This window comes from Bombyx mandarina, chromosome 12 (genome assembly GCF_030267445.1).
Source record: "Bombyx mandarina strain Sakado chromosome 12, ASM3026744v2".
Classification (NCBI taxonomy): domain Eukaryota; kingdom Metazoa; phylum Arthropoda; class Insecta; order Lepidoptera; family Bombycidae; genus Bombyx; species Bombyx mandarina.
The window spans coordinates 4,813,803-4,834,446 of NC_143219.1; the positions used below are offsets into that span (position 1 = coordinate 4,813,803).

Genomic DNA, 20,644 nt, shown 5'->3' on the forward strand with positions numbered 1-20,644 from the left:
TTACAAACACCTGAGATGATCATTTCGCACAAGCGAAAGGGACAAAGTTTTCTTCGTCCGCACCAGCTGAAATACCGCGGCAGGCCGATATCGGCCTGTTACGCAGTGAACGTGTTAATTCTATCAACTCTGTAACAGCTTATCTCAGAGCGGACTGGGGTGCTCGACTGCTCATTTACGCAGACTAAAAGCATTGTGGCAATTTGATCTCTACTGATTTGTATCAAATTCTAACAAAATATTACGTAAGACTTTAGTGACGTTTTTTGATCTATAACTGGATGATAAGTGTGATCTATCTTGTAGTTTTTTATCTTTTGTAGCAACTTCTTCTATAAAATCGTCTGATAATCTATCAGAAAGATAAATTTCGTTTTCTATAAATTGCGCCGGGAGAGCGTTGGATTTTATTTGAACGACAAACAATGCTGCGTTTACCATTCGCTAATTTGTTGTAAGTTTACTATTATTTATTACACTGATTTAAGTGTCTATTGTCAAACTGAGAAATTCTCTGTTATTTTATTATGTTGTTCCTTTGTAGTAAGCCTATGTATATTTTTTTTTTTCGTTTATAGATCTTTACTGTTATCCTTTGGCATTCTAACGAGTGCAATTGGAGAGTGTGTTTGCCATAATCCACGCAGATTTCCTGAAGGGTTTATGTTTAGTACTGCAACTGCGTCATACCAAATAGAAGGCGCTTGGAATGTTGATGGTAAATGTATTATAATTACATTTAAGCCTCTTAATCAAGGTACGTTTAAGCTGTTAATTTAAATTTAATAAATAAACTTAATTTAAATGCTGTTTGCAGGAAAGACTGAAAACATTTGGGATCATATTTGCCACAAAGAACCCAGTCCCATGGCTGACAACTCTACAGGAGACATCGCAAATGATTCATATAAACTTTACAAACGAGATGTTGAAATGATAAGAGAACTTGGTATTGATTATTACAGATTCTCTGTGTCCTGGACTCGTATTTTACCCACGAGTTTCCCAGATTACATAAATGAAGCTGGAGTTGCTTATTACAATAATCTGATTGACGAATTACTCAAACACAATATTAAGCCGATGCTCACAATTTACCACTGGGACTTACCACAGAAATTGCAGGATATGGGAGGTTGGACGAACCCATATATTATCGATTGGTATGCGGACTACGCTAGAGTTCTGTTCCAAAAATTTGGTGATCGAGTTAAGAATTGGATTACTATAAACGAACCGAAAGAAATTTGTTTCCAAGGTTATGGTAATGGTACAATGGCTCCAGCATACACTATGAGCGGAGTAGCCGATTACTTGTGTGGGAAGAACGTTCTTTTAGCTCACGCTAAAGCTTATCATATCTATGACAAAGAATTCCGACCTACCCAAAATGGAAATATCTCTATAACCATTAGTTGCCAATGGTATGAACCTGAAAGCGACCGCGTGGAAGATATCACCGCCGCGAATGAAATGATCTTATTCGAGGTTTGTTCATGCATGTACGAAAATCAATAATGTATCTGCTGTATACTCTAATTATAATCAGGAGCCGACAGCGGCTTGGCTGTATCTCTGGCATTGCCGATGTCCACTAATTTGCTGAATTGCTAAAGACTACTGATCATTAGGTGGGCCGTATTCTCGTATACCTACAATGTCCTTAATAATGCTTTATATAAATTCATCGAAAACTTGATGTCGCCTACAGTTTCACAACCCTTCGCGAGACCAATATTTTTTTTCATTCTACTTATTAAAACAGTAAATATTAAAATGCTTTTACAGTGGGGTCAATACGGTCACCCTATATTCACTGACAGCGGTGACTATCCCGAAATAGTCAAACAACGTGTAGCAGCTAAGAGTGCTGAACAAGGTTTCTTACGCTCACGTTTTCCAGAGCTAAGTCCTGAAGAAGTTCAATACATCCGTGGAACATCAGACTTTTTTGGTGTAAATCATTATTCGACTTATTTGGCGTATAGAAACGAATCAGTAGTGGGCCGCTACGAAGTACCTTCTTATTTTGATGACGCTGGAGTAATCTATTATGCTAAGGATGAATGGGCTATTGGTACGCATAACAGAATTAAGGTAATCTCATTGCTTGAAAACTACTTGCTCTTCTTCCAATAGCTTGTATTTATATTCCTTCTAAGCCCTATATACACCACAAGGTAAATCCCTATGTACACGACGTGACGGGTTCTGGCTCATAATTTTAAAGTATTTAAGTAAAATGTATGCAGTAAGTTAGGAAATCTAAGCCATTTCAGTTTGTAATACCACTTCGGCCATCGGAAGTCGAGTTTTTTAGACTAAACAATTTCTAGATTGCCTTTTGTCATGTTACCATAAAATAACCGTGAGCGCAGCAACGCTGTCATCTAAAACCAAAATAAAGTTTGTAAATAAGTCTACTATTGACTGATGATTATGAATCCCAAAAATATTAAAACTTATTCAAAGTACGATATGAGTCTTTAAAGTGCTTCTATAGTATGCTTCTATAGTTTTTGATGTAATTAACGAACCTGTTCGTATATCACTTGATAGACCACACCATGGGGCTTCTACAAACTTTTGAGACAAATTTCGAATTTTTACAATAACGTACCGATTATCATCACTGAAAACGGCTTCGCGACCCTGCCTGGCTTAGAAGACAACGACCGAATCACGCATCTTAGGTTGTACTTGAACGCTGTTCTTGATGCTATTGAAGATGGATCCGATATCAGACTCTACACTTCTTGGAGTTTGATGGATAATTTTGAATGGATGAATGGTTACACGTAAGTACTCTCATGAACCTTCTGTGAAATTAGCGAACACTACATCTATTGTAATCCCTTTTTTAGCTGCACAGGAAGTCGTGGTACAAGACCCTGCAACTATATAAGTGATTTTATGAAGACGTATTATGCCATATTAGCAATCACTCTATAACTCAGTCGAGATTAATGGATCAAGTATTAATATGATTAACTATGAGTGGGAGTACTAATCGTTAGATAAAATGTTGACATTTATAGTTACACAAGCACAGGTCCGACTTCGAGTGGAGTACTCAACCTGTCACTGGACTGAAGGCTGTTCAGATTGTCGAGAATCCCGTCCCCACAGATCCTTTGGATCCACCCTCTCTACCTTGGTTCTTTTTATGTTCTATACTCTATATTGCATAAGCAGTGCTCTCAGGAATTATTTGTACTTTTCGCCCTTGTGTTTCATGAGTTCTATGATACGTCCTTATTCAAACAAGGCTTAGCTATAATACTATATACCTCTGACGTTGATAGCGTTCATGAACAACAGTTCCACTTATCACCAGCTGGGCCGTATACTCGACTGTCTATAAAAGCAATAAAAATTATCATAATAACAATATGCACTTTGTTACGAGGATTATAATTGTCCAAGATCGCGAAGTCCTTAAGCTCATTTTGTTATTTCTAGTAAATACTACTACTAACATTAATAATATTGTATAGTCTGATAATGTGGTTTTACATTTCCAGGCAAAGATTCGGATTTTATGAAGTTGATTACGACAGTCCAGAACGCACACGGACACCGAGAAAATCCGCCTTTGTATTCAAAGAAATCGTAAGGTCAAGGACCCTGGATTTTGATTACGAACCTGAGAGCTATGTTATGACGATCGACGAAGGAAAATGAAATAATTAAATGATGTTTAAATTGAGTTCCTCGTACTTTCTTCAATTTTAAATCGTATACTGTCCATTGATATTTAAATCTTTATATTTTAGATTAATATTACAGATATTATCATTTTGATGGAACATAAAATCGTAAAATCATAAAAGAGAAATATAAATCATCTATACTAATATTATAAAGCTGAAGAGTTTGTTTGTTTGAACGCGCTAATCTCAGGTACTACTTACTGGTCCGATTTGAAAAGTTCTTTCAGTGTTAGATAGTCCATTTACTGAGGGAGGCTATAGGTTATATAATATCACGCTAAGACCAATAGGACCAATAGAACCAAACGGAGCACCAATAAAGAATGTTACAAAATCGGGGTATTTTTCCCTTTTGAGAGCTTACACTATATGTAGATATACGCGAAAGTAACTATTCCACGCGAACGAAGTCGCAGGCAAAAACTAGTATGTAAACTCATGAAAACCAAAGAAAATACTATAGTCAAATTAGTTTACTATCCAACGGTTACTCAAGGCCTATCGAAGAAAATGCCAGATGCTGTCATGAAAGTCGTTAATGATACACAGCTAATTATTTAGAAGACTTGGTGCTTTTCGAACACAAAACATAGCATATTGAAATTGGATAGCAGCATTAACTCTATACAATCTGGTGTCAGGTTTGAGCCCCGTTAGCTCACCTACTAGTTAAGGTTACGCTGAAATAGCCTCTCAAGCCAATCAGCTTAGGTGGAAAAAAAATAAAAAACAGTTTGTTAGCCACTAATGTAACTATAACATAACAATGACATATAACTGAACAAATGACGCACGGTCATCCAACCCCGAATTAGGATTATCTGTGTTATAGGTACCAGAGACTGGCCTAACTAATGTAATACATATAACTGAACAAATCATGCATGGTCATCCGACCCCGAATTAGGATTACTTGTGTTATGGGTACCAAAGACTGACCTACATACTTATATATGTTTAAATGTATAGATAAAATGTATAGATCATAAATATCCAGACGAAGAGACTTTAAAACTCATATCTCAAGATGGGTGGCAGAATTTACCTTGTAGAAAGAAGTCTATGGGCTCCAGTAACTTCTTAACATCAGGTGGGTTGTGAGCTCGTCCAACCATCTAAGCAATAAAAAAAGATGGTGGACTCACAGAAGTAGAGTATTGCCATCCAAGATTCTTCACTGTCGAGCATCTCTTTGATCCCGAGGTGAGCGTCGACGGGTGGCATTTTTTTGCAAAACAACAGTAACAACACTGGAAGTAACTTGAAGATTCTTGATAAATTATTGTAGTAGCAAGTAAATAGGATTTAAGTTCTTTTTTTATTGCTTAGATGAGTGCACGAGCTCACAGTCACCTGGTGTTAAGTGGTTACTGGAACCCATATACATCTATAACGTAAATGCGCCACCCTCCTTGAGATACAAGTTCTAAGGTCTCAGTATAGTTACAACGGCTGCCCCACCCTTCAAACCGAAACGCATTACTGCTTCATGGTAGAAATAGGCAGGGTGGTGGTACCTACCCGTGCGGACTCTCAAGAGACCCTACCACCAGTGAAAAACCTTCAATATCGTCGCTCTGCTAAGCCCGACTCATAAGATGCAGTTTGGCGTGTGTTTGTAAAGTAATCAGCTATCTCAGAATTACAATAGCTATAGAGTAGAAAGACGAGATTATTTGCTTGTGTTCTTGTCCTCTCAGCCAATACGGTGGACCACGTTCTTCCCACACAAAACACGCCAGTAATAACATTTTTTATAATTTGCGGATTTGATTACTACAATTGCCTTCGGCATGGAATACATTCAAGAAAACAAAACCACCGTGTAGTTGCATAACCACACCTTTTTTTTTTGGTCAGGAGGAAATCGCCGGACTTCCGCCCTCCCCTGGGGATGGAGGGCGGGGAATATCGGAGTCGAACTGACTAAAGCCTCCTGTCGCTCAACAACCCGCGTCCGAGCTTCGCATGAGACAGAACTCATGAAAAGGCAAAGGGGGAAAGTGAAGCGTTTAGTGTGGAGCACATCTCTCCCATCACCCTCCCCCTGCATAACCACACCTATAATATTTACTAGGCTAGGCTTTCAGTATTACCAGTACATATGTGACTATATAGCGTAATAATTATAGTATAGTGTTGCGTTGTGGTGAATGAGAGTGGGCTGTATTTATTAATTTGATATCTTTATTGTGTTAGGCAGCGGCTTGGCTCTGCCCCTGGCATTGCTCAAGTCCATGGGCGACGGTAACCACTCACCATCAGGTGGGCCGTATGCTCGTCTGCCTACAAGGGCAATAAAAATAAAAATAAAGTTGTCCATAAGTGACAAATTAAAGATATATGAATATATGAAATATGAAATCGATGTGTCGCCTTTGGCGGCTGGAATTGAAAAGGGAAAAGTGTCATAGCGGACGTCGCTCGTTGACACTTTTGACGTTCCGAATTCAAACAATAGTGTTTATATCTCGATTTTAACCTAAAATAAAATTTATATTAACAAATCTGTTTTGAAATCGTATCAGTGTGTTACACGTAATTCACTCGAAGTATTATTAAGACAGGTGTTCTAACTGGTCGTAAGCGTCTCTACTAAATTGTGTGAAATTAATTAGAAATTATTAATATATTCAAATTAAGTTTATATTGTGAATATTAGGAGTGCACAGAGTTAATGAAGAACATTGGTAGTTAATGTGCTCATGTCAACGCGTGTAGCGGCATCGACGTTGTGATAAGTCGATGGGTTCCGGTGATCACTTAACACCACCTGTCAATAAAATAAAACAAAAAAACAAAGGTGACCAAATGGTCGTCATCTATATGAACTACAGCAAGGCCTTCTACATTGTTCTAATTAGCAAAGTCTTGGAGACAGAAATTGAATATCACAGATTTCCAACCATAAAGTGTGGTTGACAGAAGAAACAAGCGAGTGGAAAGACATGACTACTTTGTAGTTGAAACTGGAAGGATGGTTGTAGCTATTCTTGCGAGCTCACAATACGCCCTACAACCATTAGCCCTGTAATGTCACCATGGATCATAATTCTTCATAAAATGTGACAATGCTTTAAAAATTCCAAACAATTCATTCAAGTTTATCTCGTTGTTTTCGTAATTTGGTTAAAATTTTGAATAGGGTATCGAAACGATCACGAAACATAAGCTCACTGGACACGCGATCGGCAGTGAGACGTGCTTCTCGTTCTTCAAGTGTCTCCTGAGACCGGGCATTTGCTGTCCAAACCCTCTGAGAAGCTCAGGCGGGATTCCCTATCAGTGACAGTCTCAGATTCTAGTGGTTCTTTTTTACTGGTGGTAGGACCTCTTGTGAGTCCGCGTGGATAGGTACCACCACCCTGCCTATTTCTGCCGTGAAGCAGTAATGCGTTTTGGTTTGAGGGTGGGGCAGCCGTTGTAACTATACTGAGACCTTAGATCTTATATCTCAAGGTGGGTGGCGCATTTACGTTGTAGATGTCTATGGGCTCCAGTAACCACTTAACACCAGGTGGGCTGTGAGCTCGTCCACCTTAGTAAGCAATAAAAAAAATTTAAAAAAAAATCACGCAATCGTGCATAAAATTCACGATCGATGGACAAACGTGCATCACGCTGTTCCCTGTTCACCCTAATTCGAGTGGCCATTATTTTTTTTATTTTTTTTTATTGCTTAGCTGTGTGGACGAGCTCACAGCCCACCTGATGTTAGGTGGTTACTGGAGCCCATAGACATCTACAACGTAAATGCGCCACACACCTTGAGATATAGTTCTAAGGTCTCAGTATAGTCACAACGGCTGCCCCACCCTTCAAACCGAAACGCATTACTGCTTCACGGCAGAAATAGGCGGGGCGGTGGTACCTACCCGTGCGGACTCACAAGAGGTCCTACCACCAGTAATTACGCAAATTATAATTTTGCGGGTTTCATTTTTATTACACGATGTTATTCCTTCACCGTGGAAGTCAATCGTGAACATTTGTTGAGTACGTATTTCATTAGAAAAATTGGTACCCGCCTGCGGGATTCGAACACCGGTGCATCGCTTCAACACGAATGCACCGGACGTCTTATCCGTTAGGCCACGACGACGACTTATTTGAGAACGATGTGAACTCAATCGAGATTCTCGCTGAGCCGAAGTTTCTGTAATCTGCAACACGAAGCCTCGCCTGACGTTCCTGAGATATAGTGAGTCTTTCCTCATGATTTTCTTCAGATTCCTGTGATCGAACTAATCTCATTCTTTTACCATTCCTGCTGCACTGGGAGAGGTTGGATCTTTTTCGAGGCATTCTTACAATAAGTAGTATCTACTAACAGAACGTTGTTTGGTAAACACGTACTTATAATAAAACTAAATTACGAATACTTACAGATTATTACACAGTTTAACTTAATTACAGTTTAATAACTACTAATGACGTGTCAACCTAATCTTTTAACAATAGAAAACAAACGTGCCTGTGGGTAAATTTACTCATCGAGCCCATCGTCGCTAGCGACGGGTTCGGCAAGGAAGCAGCGGCGCGACGTCGGCGCGCTTTATATACCCGCACGGCCGCACAGGCGTAACCAGCCGACCCATTTAGCTTTATTCGCCGACGACACGACTGTTTACTATTCCAGTAGAAACAAGTCCCTAATCGCGAAAAAGCTTCAGAGCGCAGCCCTAGCCCTAGGACAGTGGTTCCGAAAATGGCGCATAGACATCAACTCAGCGAAGAGTACTGCGGTGCTATTTCAGAGGGGAAGCTCCACACGGATTTCCTCCCGGATTAGGAGGAGGAATCTCACACCCCCGATTACTCTCTTTAGACAACCCATACCCTGGGCCAGGAAGGTCAAGTACCTGGGCGTTACCCTGGATGCATCGATGACATTCCGTCCGCATATAAAATCAGTCCGTGACCGTGCCGCGTTTATTCTCGGTAGACTCTACCCCATGATCTGTAAGCGGAGTAAAATGTCCCTTCGGAACAAGGTGACACTTTACAAAACTTGCATAAGGCCCGTCATGACTTACGCGAGTGTGGTGTTCGCTCACGCGGCCCGCACACACATAGACACCCTCCAATCTCTACAATCCCGCTTTTGCAGGTTAGCCGTCGGAACTCCGTGGTTCGTGAGCAACGTTGACCTACACGACGACTTAGGCCTCGAATCTATCCAGAAATACATGAAGTCAGCGTCGGAACGGTACTTCGATAAGACTATGCGTCTTCGCTTCACGCGTCACTTCGATAAAGTGGCACGACACGAGAACCCTCTCATCGTGGCTGCCGGTAAACTACATTCCCGATCCTGCGGACAGAATGGAAAGCAGTCGACGTCGCCCCAAACACGTCATTTCGGATCCTCCCGATTCACTAGCGGTGCTTTTAGCTACCTCAAGCACCGGTCATCGTTCTCGTCGAACCCGTCGCTTGCATCGAAGGGCTCGACAAAAGAGTTGGTAATTCAAGCCGTAACATAGTTTTTTTTTCCGTGCCGACTCCGAACCTCCTACGAGGTCCTCGCACTTAAGGAGACGCCCGTACGTTGGGAGCAAACCGTGAGCCCAAGGAGTTCCATGCCTCTGAATACTTATTTTTCCTTAAAAATAGTTATCCTGAAAAACGACAGGGAATCTTTGGTATTACTGATAGTAGTAATAGTAAATAGTATAAAGGCAATTTACTAAGAGTATTATTGTATTTGTCTCCTGGTGCTTATCAACTTCAAAACAATCAAAGTCAGATCTACAGTTGGTAGGCAGCGGCTTGGCTCTGCCCCTGGCATTACTGACGTCCATGAGCGACGGTGACCACTTACCATCAGGTGGGCCGTATGCTCGTCTGCCTACAAAGGAAATCAAAAAAGAAAAAAAAAAAAAAAAATTTTTGCCTTACTCGGATTGGGCTGAAAACTAGAAATGCAAGGGCTAGGCTTTCGCTGTAAGTTTCGTCTTCCTGAACCTTTTCGATAAAGAATGTCATAGAAAATTTCATTCGAAGCTACACCCTTTTCGAGCCCACACTTTTTAAAAAGACTAATTTTATAATACATATATTATTCGTTTTAATATAAGTTCCACTTTTCTAGTGCTCCCAAAGCATCAGCTACTTCTTCAAACAATGTTTAAAAAAAGAGCACTTCTCGATATACAGCAACTTAGATATGTTCTTAACACTGAAAACTTCCTAATACGTATACAAACACATTGAAAGAGAAAAAGCTACCGATTATTCCGGTGTCAACAGTTCAACTTCATGTCTCAAACTGGCATTCACACTTTATTTCTCTATTAATTCTACTAATTCTCTATTAACCTTGAAACAACTTATCTCAGAGCGGACTGGGGTTCTCGGTTGCTCTTCTACGCTGACTAAATGCATTGTGGCAATTTGGTCTCTACTGATTTGTACCAAATTCTAACAAAATATTACGAAAGACTTTAGTGAAGTTTTTTGATCTGTAACTGGATGATAAGTGTGATCTCTCTTGTAGCTTTTTATCTTTTGTAGCAACTTCTTCTATAAAATCGTCTGATAATCTATCAGAAAGATAAATTTCGTTTTCTATAAATTGCGCAGTGAGAGGGTTGGATTACATTTGAACAACAAACAATGCTGCGTTTACCATTCGCTAATTTGTTGTAAGTATACTATTATTTATTACACTGATTTAAGTGTCCATTGTCAAACTGAGAAATTTTCTATTATTTTATTATGTTGTTCTTTTGTAGTAAGCCTATGTATCATTTTTTCTTTCGTTTATAGATCATTACTGTTATCCTTTAGCATTCTAACGAGTGCAATTGGAGTATGTGTTTGCCAAAATCCACGCAGATTTCCTGAAGGGTTTATGTTCAGTACCGCAACTGCGTCATACCAAATAGAAGGCGCTTGGAATGTTGATGGTAAATGTATTATAATTGTACATTTAAGCCTCTTAATCAAGGTACATTTAAGCTGTTAGTTTAAATTTAATAAAGAGTGTAATCAATTTAAATGCTCTTTGCAGGAAAGACTGAAAACATTTGGGATCATATTTGCCACAAAGAACCCAGTCCCATGGCTGACAACTCTACAGGAGACATCGCAAATGATTCATATAAACTTTACAAACGAGATGTTGAAATGATAAGAGAACTTGGTATTGATTATTACAGATTCTCTGTGTCCTGGACTCGTATTTTACCCACGAGTTTCCCAGATTATATAAATGAAGCTGGAGTTGCCTATTACAATAATCTGATTGACGAATTACTCAAATACAATATTGAGCCGATGCTCACAATTTACCACTGGGACTTACCACAGAAATTACAAGATATGGGAGTTTGGACGAACCCATATATTGTCGATTGGTATGCGGACTACGCTAGAGTTCTGTTCCAAAAATTTGGTGATCGAGTTAAAAATTGGATCACTATAAACGAACCGAAAGAAATTTGTTTCCAAGGTTATGGTAATGGTGTGATGGCTCCAGCATACACTATGAGCGGAGTAGCTGATTACTTGTGTGGGAAGAACATTCTTTTAGCTCACGCTAAAGCCTATCATATCTATGACAAAGAATTCCGACCTACCCAAAATGGAAATATCTCTATAACCATTAGTTGCCAACGGTATGAACCTGAAAGCGATCGCGAGGAAGATATTACCGCCGCGAATGAAATGAACTTATTCGAGGTTTGTTCGTGTATATACTAAAAAATGTATCTGATGTATACTCTAATCATAATCAATAGCCAACAGCGGCTCGGCTGTATCTCTGGCATTGCATATTTGCTAAACTGCTAGAGACTACCGGTGAACGGTATTGTCATTTGCCTACAATATCAATAATAATGCTTTATATAAATCTTTTTTTTTTTATTGGTTAGATGGGTGGACGAGATCACAGCCCACCTGGTGTTAAGTTACTGGAGCCCATAGATATCTATAACGTAAATACGCCACCCAACTTGAGATACAAGTTCAAAGGTCTCAGTATAGATACAACGGCTGCCCCACCCTTCAAACTGAAACGCATTACTGCTTCACGGTAGAAATAAGCGGGGTGGTGGTACCTACCCGTGCGGATTCACAAGAGGTCCTACCACCAGAAATTACGCAAATTAAAAATTTGCGACTTTGATTTTTATTACACGATGTTATTTCTTCACCGTGGAAGTCAGCCGTGAACATTTGTTAAGTACGTATTTCATTAAAAAATTTGATACCCGCTTGCAGCATTCGAACACTGTTGCATCGCTTGATATGAATGTATCGGACGTCTTATCCTTTAGGCCACGACGACATAAATCCATCGAAAACTTGATGTCGCCTACAGTTTCACAACCCTTCGCGAGACTAATATAAATTTTAATTCTACTTATTAAAGCAGTAAAACTTTAAAATTCTTTTACAGTGGGGTCAATACGGTCACCCTATATTCACTGACAGCGGTGACTATCCCGAAATAGTCAAACAACGTGTAGCAGCCAAGAGTGCTGAGCAAGGTTTTTTACGCTCACGGTTCCCAGAGCTAAGTCCTGAAGAAGTCCAATACATCCGTGGGACATCAGACTTTTTTGGTTTAAATCATTATTCGACTTATTTGGCATATAGAAACGAGTCAGTAGTGGGCAGCTACGAAATACCTTCCTATTCTGATGATGCTGGAGTAATCTATTATGCTAAGGATGAATGGGCTATTGGTACGGACACCAGAATTAAGGTAAGCTTCTTGCTTGAAAACTACTTACTTGTCTTCCAATAGCTTGTATTGATATTCCTTCTAAGCCCTATATACACCACAAGGTAAATCCCTATATACATAGGATTATAATTCCAGTTACATCGGTACATATACACGATGTGACGGGTCCTGGCTCATAATTTTAAATTATTTAAGTAAAATGTACGCAGTAAGTTAAGAAATCCAATATACTATGCCAATTCAGTTTGCAATTCCACTGTGGCCATTAGAAGTCGCGTTTTGTACACTAAACAATTTCTAGATTGCCCTTTGTCTTGCTACCATAAAATAACCGTGAGCGCAGCAACGATGTCATCTAAAACCAAAATAAACTTTGTAACTAAGTCTACGATTGACTTATGATTATGAATCCCAAAAATATTAAAACCTATTCAAACTACGATATGAGTCTTTAAAGTGCTTCTATAGTATGCTTCTATAGTATTTGATGTAATTAACGAACCTGTTTGTATATCACTTGATAGACCACACCATGGGGTTTCTACAAACTTTTGAGACAAATTTCGAATTTTTACAATAACGTTCCGATTATCATCACTGAAAACGGCTTTGCGACCCTGCCCGGCTTAGAAGACAACGACCGAATCACGCATCTTAGGTTGTACTTGAACGCTGTTCTTGATGCTATTGAAGATGGATCCGATATCAGACTCTACACTTCTTGGAGTTTGATGGATAATTTTGAATGGAGGAGTGGTTACACGTAAGTACTCTCATGAACCTTCTATGAAATTAGCGAGTACTACATCTATTGTTATCCTTTTTTTAGCTACACAGGAAGTCGTGGTACAAGACCCTGCAACTATATAAGCGATTTTATGAAGACGTATTATGCCATATTAGGAATCACTCTATAACTCAGTCGAGATTAATGGATCAAGTATTAATATGATTAACTATAAGTGGGAGTACTAATCGTTAGATAAAATGTTGACATTTATAGTTACACAAGCACAGGTCCGACTTCGAGTGGAGTACTGAACCTGTCACTGGACTGAAGGCTGTTCAGATTGTCGAGAATCCCGTCCCCACAGATCCTTTGGATCCACCCTCTCTACCTTGGTTCTTTTTATGTTCTATACTCTATATTGCATAAGCAGTGCTCTCAGGAATTATTCGCCCTTGTGTTTCTTGAGTCCTATGATACGTCCTTATTCAAACAAGACATGGCTATAATACTATATACCCCTGGCGTTGATAGCGTTCATGAACAACGGTTCCACTTATCCCCAGCTGGGCCGTATACTCGACTGTCTATAAAAGCAATAAAAATTATCATAATAACAATATGCACTTTGTTATAAGGACTATAATTGTCCAAGATCGCAAAGTCCTTAAGCTCATTTTGTTATTTCTAGTAAATAATACTACTAACATTAATAATATTGTATAGTCTGATAATGTGGTTTTACATTTCCAGGCAAAGATTCGGATTTTATGAAGTTGATTACGACAGTCCAGAACGCACACGGACACCGAGAAAATCCGCCTTTGTATTCAAAGAAATTGTAAGATCAAGGACCCTGGATTTTGATTACGAACCTGAGAGCTATGTTATGACGATCGACGAAGGAAAATAAAATAATTAAATGATGTTTAAATTGAGTTCCTCGTACTTTCTTCAATTTTAATTCGTATACTGTCCATTGATATTTAAATCTTTATATTTTAGATTAATATTACAGATATTATCATTTTGATAGAACATAAAATCGTAAAATCATAAAAAAGAAATATATATATTTAACAAAATTCTCATGAAAACCAAAGAAAATACTATAGTCAAATTAGTTTACTATCCAACGGTTACTCAAGGCCTATCGAAGAAAATGCCAGATGTTGTCATGAAAGTCGTTAATGATACACAGCTAATTATTTAGAAGACTTGGTGCTTTTCGAACACAAAACATAGCATACTAAAATTGGATAGTATTATTTACTCTATACAATCTGGTGTCAGGTTTGAGCCCCGTGAACTCACCTACTAGTTAAGGTTACGCTGAAATAGCCTCTCAAGGCCATCAGCTTAGATAGGAATAAATAAATAAAAACAGTCTGATAGCAATGGGTACTAATGTAACTATAACATAAAAATTAGATATAATTGAACAAACGACGCACGGTCATCCGACCCCGAATTCGGATTCCCTGTGTTATAGGTACCAGAGACTGGCCTAACTAATGTAATACATATAATTGAACAAATCATGCATGGTCATCTGACCCCGAATTAGGATTACCTATGTTATAGGTACCAGAGACTGGCCTAACTAATGTAATACATATAACTGAACAAATCATGCATGGTCATCCGACCCCGAATAAGGATTACCTGTGTTATGGGTACCAAAGACTGACCTACATACTTATATATGTTTAAATGTATAGATACATTTATAGATCATAAATATCCAGACGAAGAGCAAACAAACATGTTCGTTACACGAAATGTGGGAAACGAACCCACAGCCCTCGGCGCAACACTCAGGGGCCCTAATTACTGCACCACCGGGTCAGTCTAATATAATCTAATCTAATACTAATATATAAAGTAGACATATAGTGTGAGGCTTGTGTCGAATTTGGCCCTTTTTTAATAAAGCTTCAAAACGTATAGAATTTCTTTGTTAAATTGACTCATTTTGACGAAGAGAAAACAAAACCGGGAATCCGTATTAACTTTTACTTTGTTTTTAAATTTTCACGTATTTAGTGATATCAAATTAAGCTAGAGACAAACAGTACAACCCAAGAAATTACTTCGAAAACTTTAGCCTTTCCTTAGATGTCTATGGGCTCCAGTAGCCACTTAACACCAGGTGGGCTGTGAGCTCGTCCACCCATTTAAGCAATACCACCTACCACCAGTAATCTCGCAAAAGGAAGTGATGGAACGAGGAGCGAGAGTTTTTTCCTTTCCGCGACGATCTGATGCCGCCGAGCCCAGAGGTCAATGGAGCGGTTTCTTCCAACTCCCGTAAAAATCGAGGGGTGTCGGAGAGGGTCGAGGCCGCGTGGTGCACTATCTCCACCTTAGCGTGCCGCATTCTACTGGTGCTGTGTCCGGACCAGTTGGGCTGGGTCTGGTCCAAATGGGGTATTTGGGAATACCAGCGTTACCGCCAGAGGCTGCCTAAAATGCCGCCATACCGAAACAGCCGGCTAAGAGTCGACAAATCGCCTCGACGACGCCGTCGTCTTGAAGTCATTGGAGTGAGTTGGCGTGTTACCACGATTATCCCCTTACCTTTTCCGGGTTCTATCTCGAGTAAACATTGGATACCTAACGGGCGCTTGAGCGAAATTGCAGAGAAGTCGTTTAGTGGGTGGCCGCTACTAACTTGCCCGTCGTACATATCGAGGTTCGGCCTCAGGCCCAAAAAAGGATACTAATAAAAAAGACAATGTTAAGAATACGACACAAGTTATTCGGTGTAAGCCTTTGAAAAACTCTAAAACAAATATTAACGTAAACCGAAACGTTGTTAAGGCTGTTCTTTATTTGAATAGGACTACGTTTATATACGGACACGTTTCGTTTCACGCTCGAGTTGTCTTATTCTCCTAATTTTCCACTGTAATAACTTGAAAATTATTCGAGCAGGCGCTTTTGGGGGTAAATAGCTTAATATTATTACAACCACATCGGGCAACCCTGGTTAGTTGTAAAGGTAATTTCGGTTTTGGAATATTCTGAAGGAATCATGAGATATTGTTTCAATAATGGTAATGAAAAATGTAATTATGATATAAAAAAAACGGTTGCAGAATTATATTTCAGATACTTATTTCTATGTCACAGTAATTTCAGTTAATCTTTATCTTATTTTATTTACAGCTGAAAAAATGCTTTTGAATCTTCATACAAATAACGACTAACCCAAAAAGGAAATGAACATTCTTTTCTGTACAAAAAATTGGCAACACTCACTATAATATGATTTCAACCAGAACAAATTGGCCTTTTTTTTGCAACGAAAATGTCATTCATTACGGGTTTGAAGAATGAAAAATCCATTATAGAATATGGTTGAGCCATCTTGTAAGCATTTAACACCATATTCGCCCGACTAGTACACAAAATCCAAATAAAATTCGAATATTATTTACGTTTATGAATACATTCGTCGTAGCCGTTGCTAAAACGGTACTACGGCTTAATGTTACATTTATTTTCGCTGTATTCACTGCAATGTTTTCCCAGTTGGGGTTGCTGAAGACTGGATAGGAAATAAAAAGATATACATATATAATATATAGGACTAAGGTTACGCGCTGGGGTTCGGGATAAATAAAATTCCACCAAAGTACAACCAAAAACTGTATCAACACTTAGAACACTTAAAACACTCAACAAAAACTTTAAAACTCTCAATTCGCTTCTTCCGCTTCGCTTCAGGTGATCCGTTCGCTGTTTCGCTTCGAGTAGTTCCGATTACTTACTAACTGCATGCCATCTCTGCAACGCTTTTATAGCTGATACCACATCTCTAGAATTATCGAGAATATTCCACACATATCTAGTATTGTTCGCTATCTGACAATACATGGCGTTGTACTTCTCGAGCCTTCTAGTTGCTACTATAGTCGGATTTTTAATTAGACGAAGCCAGCTGACAGTAGCTAATGTCACTTTGTGAAATAATGTTGCTATATTTAAAGTAATAGTGATGCGTTCAGTTCTCGTTCAATCACATGAATGAATAATGAGTTTGAAAAGTTAATCATTAATTTCAAACTATCAAAGAATATTATTTATATTTTACAATAAAATTGTATTAAAGTGCTCCAATATATGTTACTAGTAGTATGTAACTACAATCAGTTTTTTTATTTTCATTACCTACCTATAATTGTTATATTTTATACGTCTATAATTTCAACTATATGATGTATTGGAAATAGGACAGTCTTACAAGCTTCCTCGCAATGTTTTTCTTAATGTTTAAAACACTCGGTATTCAGTACAGGTAGATACTATAGGAACATAATATTTCGTCGAAAACCCGTTGGTATGTACAAAGCACGCCTAAAATTCGAACCCCGTACCCGATATCGGCAATTCGGCACACCAACTATTCACTAGACAATCGAGGAAATTTCATTAATTCAGGAGTTTTTTCAATCGTTCACTTTGTCACAACACTATTTTTATTTCATCAAAAACTGACAACACAGTAAACGTCAGTTGACTTCGTCTAATAAAAAATCCGACTATAGATCCTTCTATATTCGTTCGACTATTCGGGGATATATGGCGTTAATCTTACCGGCGTCAATATCAACACCTCAGTCGACCGAGACCAGGAAAATTGTAAGGCAATTTGAAACGTCGGAAATAATGTGTATGTAGCAATAATTACAATAAAAAAGGCAGAGTTAAGCTGTAAAAGTTATTTTAAATATGTTTACGACTCCTGAAAACTGAAGAAAATACAGCGAAAGACAGTTTGGTATTTTATTTAAGTCGTCATTTAAACATAAAACTGACCCACAATAATATACTTTTACCATAAGATCGCCTGGTAAACTTGCTGTACGAATGCTGAAATATATGAATAGTTCTCAGAGCTACAAATAAATTTATAGGGATTGAACGACGTTTTTGTAGCAATAAATTCGTTTATTAAATCCCGGCGCCGAAGGAGCTCGAATTCCTGCGACCTCCAACTCAGCCTAGTCCACCTTGTGGAAGGTCTACTCACGCTACGTCTTCCGGTACCCGATCGCCACTCGAGAACTTTTCGGCCCCAGCGACCATTGGCTGTTGATGAGGGTTCTGTGAGCAATACACCCTACCCATTTCCATTTCAATCTCAGTCTTTTTGGCTATAATCATAGCTCTACTCTGCTGCTGCTCTAATCTTCTCATTCCAAATTTGATCTCCCAGGGAAACTCCGAGCATAGCCCCTTTCATTGCTCTCTGGGTGACCTTGAGCCTTCTGATAAGAGCGAAGTTTGCATTAACAGCTACGTGCTCATCTACCAATATTAGCCTTATTAAATTAGTATATTGTGATTTTGACCCTATCATTTTTTTAAGTTAAGGAGTTAATGTATTGACGATAAAGAGAATGAATGGCAAAAAAATCGTGAATCGCAAATTGAAAACCCTCGTCTCGTTTGTCGTTTTACATAAAGACAAATGGTTCCTTTAATGTTCTTGTCGTCCCTAAATCAAATATCTCTATAATATAGAGAAAATCTAATATTTCGTCTTCAATGAACGAGTATGCTATTATATCTATCGACGGGTAGCTGTTGAAATAAATGAGCTAAATGAAGTCGTCGTGGCCTAAAGGATAAGACGTCCGGTGCATTCGTATTGAGCGATGCACCGGTGTTCGAATCCCAGGCGGGTACCAATTTTTCTAATGAAAAACGTACTTAACAACTGTTCACGATTGACTTCCACGGTGAAGGAATAACATCGTGTAGTAAAAATCAAACCCGCAAAATTATAATTTGCGTAATTACTGGTGGTAGGACCTCTTGTGAGTCCGCACGGGTAGGTACCACGGCCCTGCCTATTTCTGCTGTGAAGCAGTAATGCGTTTCGGTTTGAAGGGTAGGGCAGCCGTTGTAACTATACTGAGATCTTAGAACTTATAACTCAAGGTGGGTGGAGGATTTACGTTGTAAATGTCTATGGGCACCAGTAACCACTTAACACCGGGTGGGCTGTGAGCTCGGCTAACCATCTAAGAAAAAAAAAAGAAAAAAAAGCAGTTTAATATAAATGATAACAGGAGGCCTGATACCATTTTCATCATTAATAGTCATACAATATCATAGACGCACGTTTTAATGTATTGGAAACTGAAATCTATTATTTAGTTAAAAAAATAACTACACGGTGGATAATTCCAGAACCAACCATTCCTGAAGCTCGTTTACTCGAAAAAAAACAACCTCCACTCTTCCCCAGTTTCACTTTTGACGTGACAACGTCTTATAATTCGATAGAGCCGGCTGCACGCACGAAAAAACATGACTCATGCAGCGTTACCTCGCTCTAAGGCGTTCCATTTAAGGCTTGAAGTGCAAGCGAGAGCGCGCAACGAGCGACAAAGAGGCCCAATCGGCCTCCGTGTTCGGCATCGTTCGACATCTGTCTCTCTCCTACTTGAGTGAGCGATGCATCCGCGTGGACAGCTGCTATACAATAATACATTTACATAAATATCTATCAAACAAATAAAATTAAAATTTTCTTCCATTTGTTGTCCAAACCATTCCATCAGTATTTTCTTATGACGTTGTCACGTTCAACTATCGTCAGTAAACCGACTTTACAGACAACCGATTTTTTTGTCAATGAACAATATTCAAACAACGTTGTTACCGTAACCACTCATTATATTAAGTTTTAACAGTTGAACCAACTATCTTTTTTGTTGTTGTAATTTAGGCGTATACCGACGAGTTCAGTGTGGCGGTAGGCTTACAGCAGGGATCAGCTTTAAGCCCTTACCTGTTCATCCTAATAATGGATGCTCTAACATCGGACATACAGGAAGAGGCGCCTTGGTGTATGCTGTTCGCCGACGACATAGTTCTCGTTGGAGTGGAAGGGCCTGAGATACAGAGGAGACTGGCAAAATGGAAAGAAAGGTTGGAAAACGTGGGTTTGAAGAGCAGTCGAACAAAAACCGAGCACATGTTTTGTGATTTTGGTGGTTCTTCAGACTTCACACCAATCGCCTTAGATGGTGTATCCCTGCCAGTCTGCTCCGACTTCAAGTACCTCAGCTCTATACTCCAGAACGACGGCAACATAGACCGGGACGAGTAACGCTGGTTGGATGAAATGGCGACAGGTCTCTGCAACAGCATGCGATCGTAGAATGCCCCTTCAGCTCAAGGGAAAATTTTACAAAACGATCATTAGACCTGTCGTGCTGTATGGATCTGAGTGTTGGGCGACGAAAGTAAAGCATGAAAGAGGAGTGCATGCGGCAGAGATGCGAATGTTGAGATGGATGTGTGGAGTAACAAAAATGGATAAGATAAACAATGAGTATATCAGAGGAAGTGTGAAAGTGGCCCCGGTAAGCAACAAATTAAGGAGCGGACGGTTAGCGTGGTATGGACATGTGATGCGTAGAGAGAAGATGCATGTGACTAGGAGATGTATGGAAATGGTAGTGCAAGGTAGAGGGGGAAGAGGTC

The 20,644-nt window shown here is 39.2% G+C and overlaps 3 protein-coding genes across 3 annotated transcripts; all 3 read left to right on the plus strand.

The window, feature by feature from the left end:
- Positions 1–327: 327 nt before the first annotated feature.
- LOC114243070 (myrosinase 1-like) lies at positions 328–3,709 on the plus strand. The gene is made up of 6 exons (XM_089731830.1): positions 328–454; positions 579–718; positions 818–1,488; positions 1,789–2,097; positions 2,560–2,798; positions 3,525–3,709. Exons 1-6 carry the CDS (start codon positions 426–428, stop codon positions 3,682–3,684), a joined length of 1,548 nt encoding a protein of 515 aa, XP_089587956.1. The 5' UTR covers positions 328–425; the 3' UTR covers positions 3,685–3,709.
- Positions 3,710–10,329: 6,620 nt separating this feature from the next.
- Positions 10,330–14,076, plus strand: LOC149501757 (myrosinase 1-like). The gene is made up of 6 exons (XM_089731669.1): positions 10,330–10,360; positions 10,485–10,624; positions 10,729–11,399; positions 12,121–12,429; positions 12,936–13,174; positions 13,892–14,076. Exons 1-6 carry the CDS (start codon positions 10,332–10,334, stop codon positions 14,049–14,051), a joined length of 1,548 nt encoding a protein of 515 aa, XP_089587795.1. The 5' UTR covers positions 10,330–10,331; the 3' UTR covers positions 14,052–14,076.
- A 5,885-nt stretch (positions 14,077–19,961) lies between these two features.
- On the plus strand, positions 19,962–20,267 carry LOC149501758 (uncharacterized). Its single transcript, XM_089731778.1, has one exon. The coding sequence runs from the start codon at positions 19,962–19,964 to the stop codon at positions 20,265–20,267; it is 306 nt and encodes a 101-aa protein (XP_089587904.1).
- The last annotated feature ends 377 nt before the right edge of the window (positions 20,268–20,644 follow it).

Coding starts and splice junctions, on each gene's coding strand:
- LOC114243070 (XM_089731830.1), top strand. CDS start 426: ATGCTGCGTTTACCATTCGCTAATTTGTT. Junction 719..817: donor AGGCGCTTGGAATGTTGATG/GTAAATGTATTA, acceptor TGCTGTTTGCAG/GAAAGACTGAAAACATTTGG. Junction 2,799..3,524: donor GAATGGATGAATGGTTACAC/GTAAGTACTCTC, acceptor TTACATTTCCAG/GCAAAGATTCGGATTTTATG.
- LOC149501757 (XM_089731669.1), top strand. CDS start 10,332: ATGCTGCGTTTACCATTCGCTAATTTGTT. Junction 10,625..10,728: donor AGGCGCTTGGAATGTTGATG/GTAAATGTATTA, acceptor TGCTCTTTGCAG/GAAAGACTGAAAACATTTGG. Junction 13,175..13,891: donor GAATGGAGGAGTGGTTACAC/GTAAGTACTCTC, acceptor TTACATTTCCAG/GCAAAGATTCGGATTTTATG.
- LOC149501758 (XM_089731778.1), top strand. CDS start 19,962: ATGGATGCTCTAACATCGGACATACAGGAAGAGGCGCCTTGGTGTATG.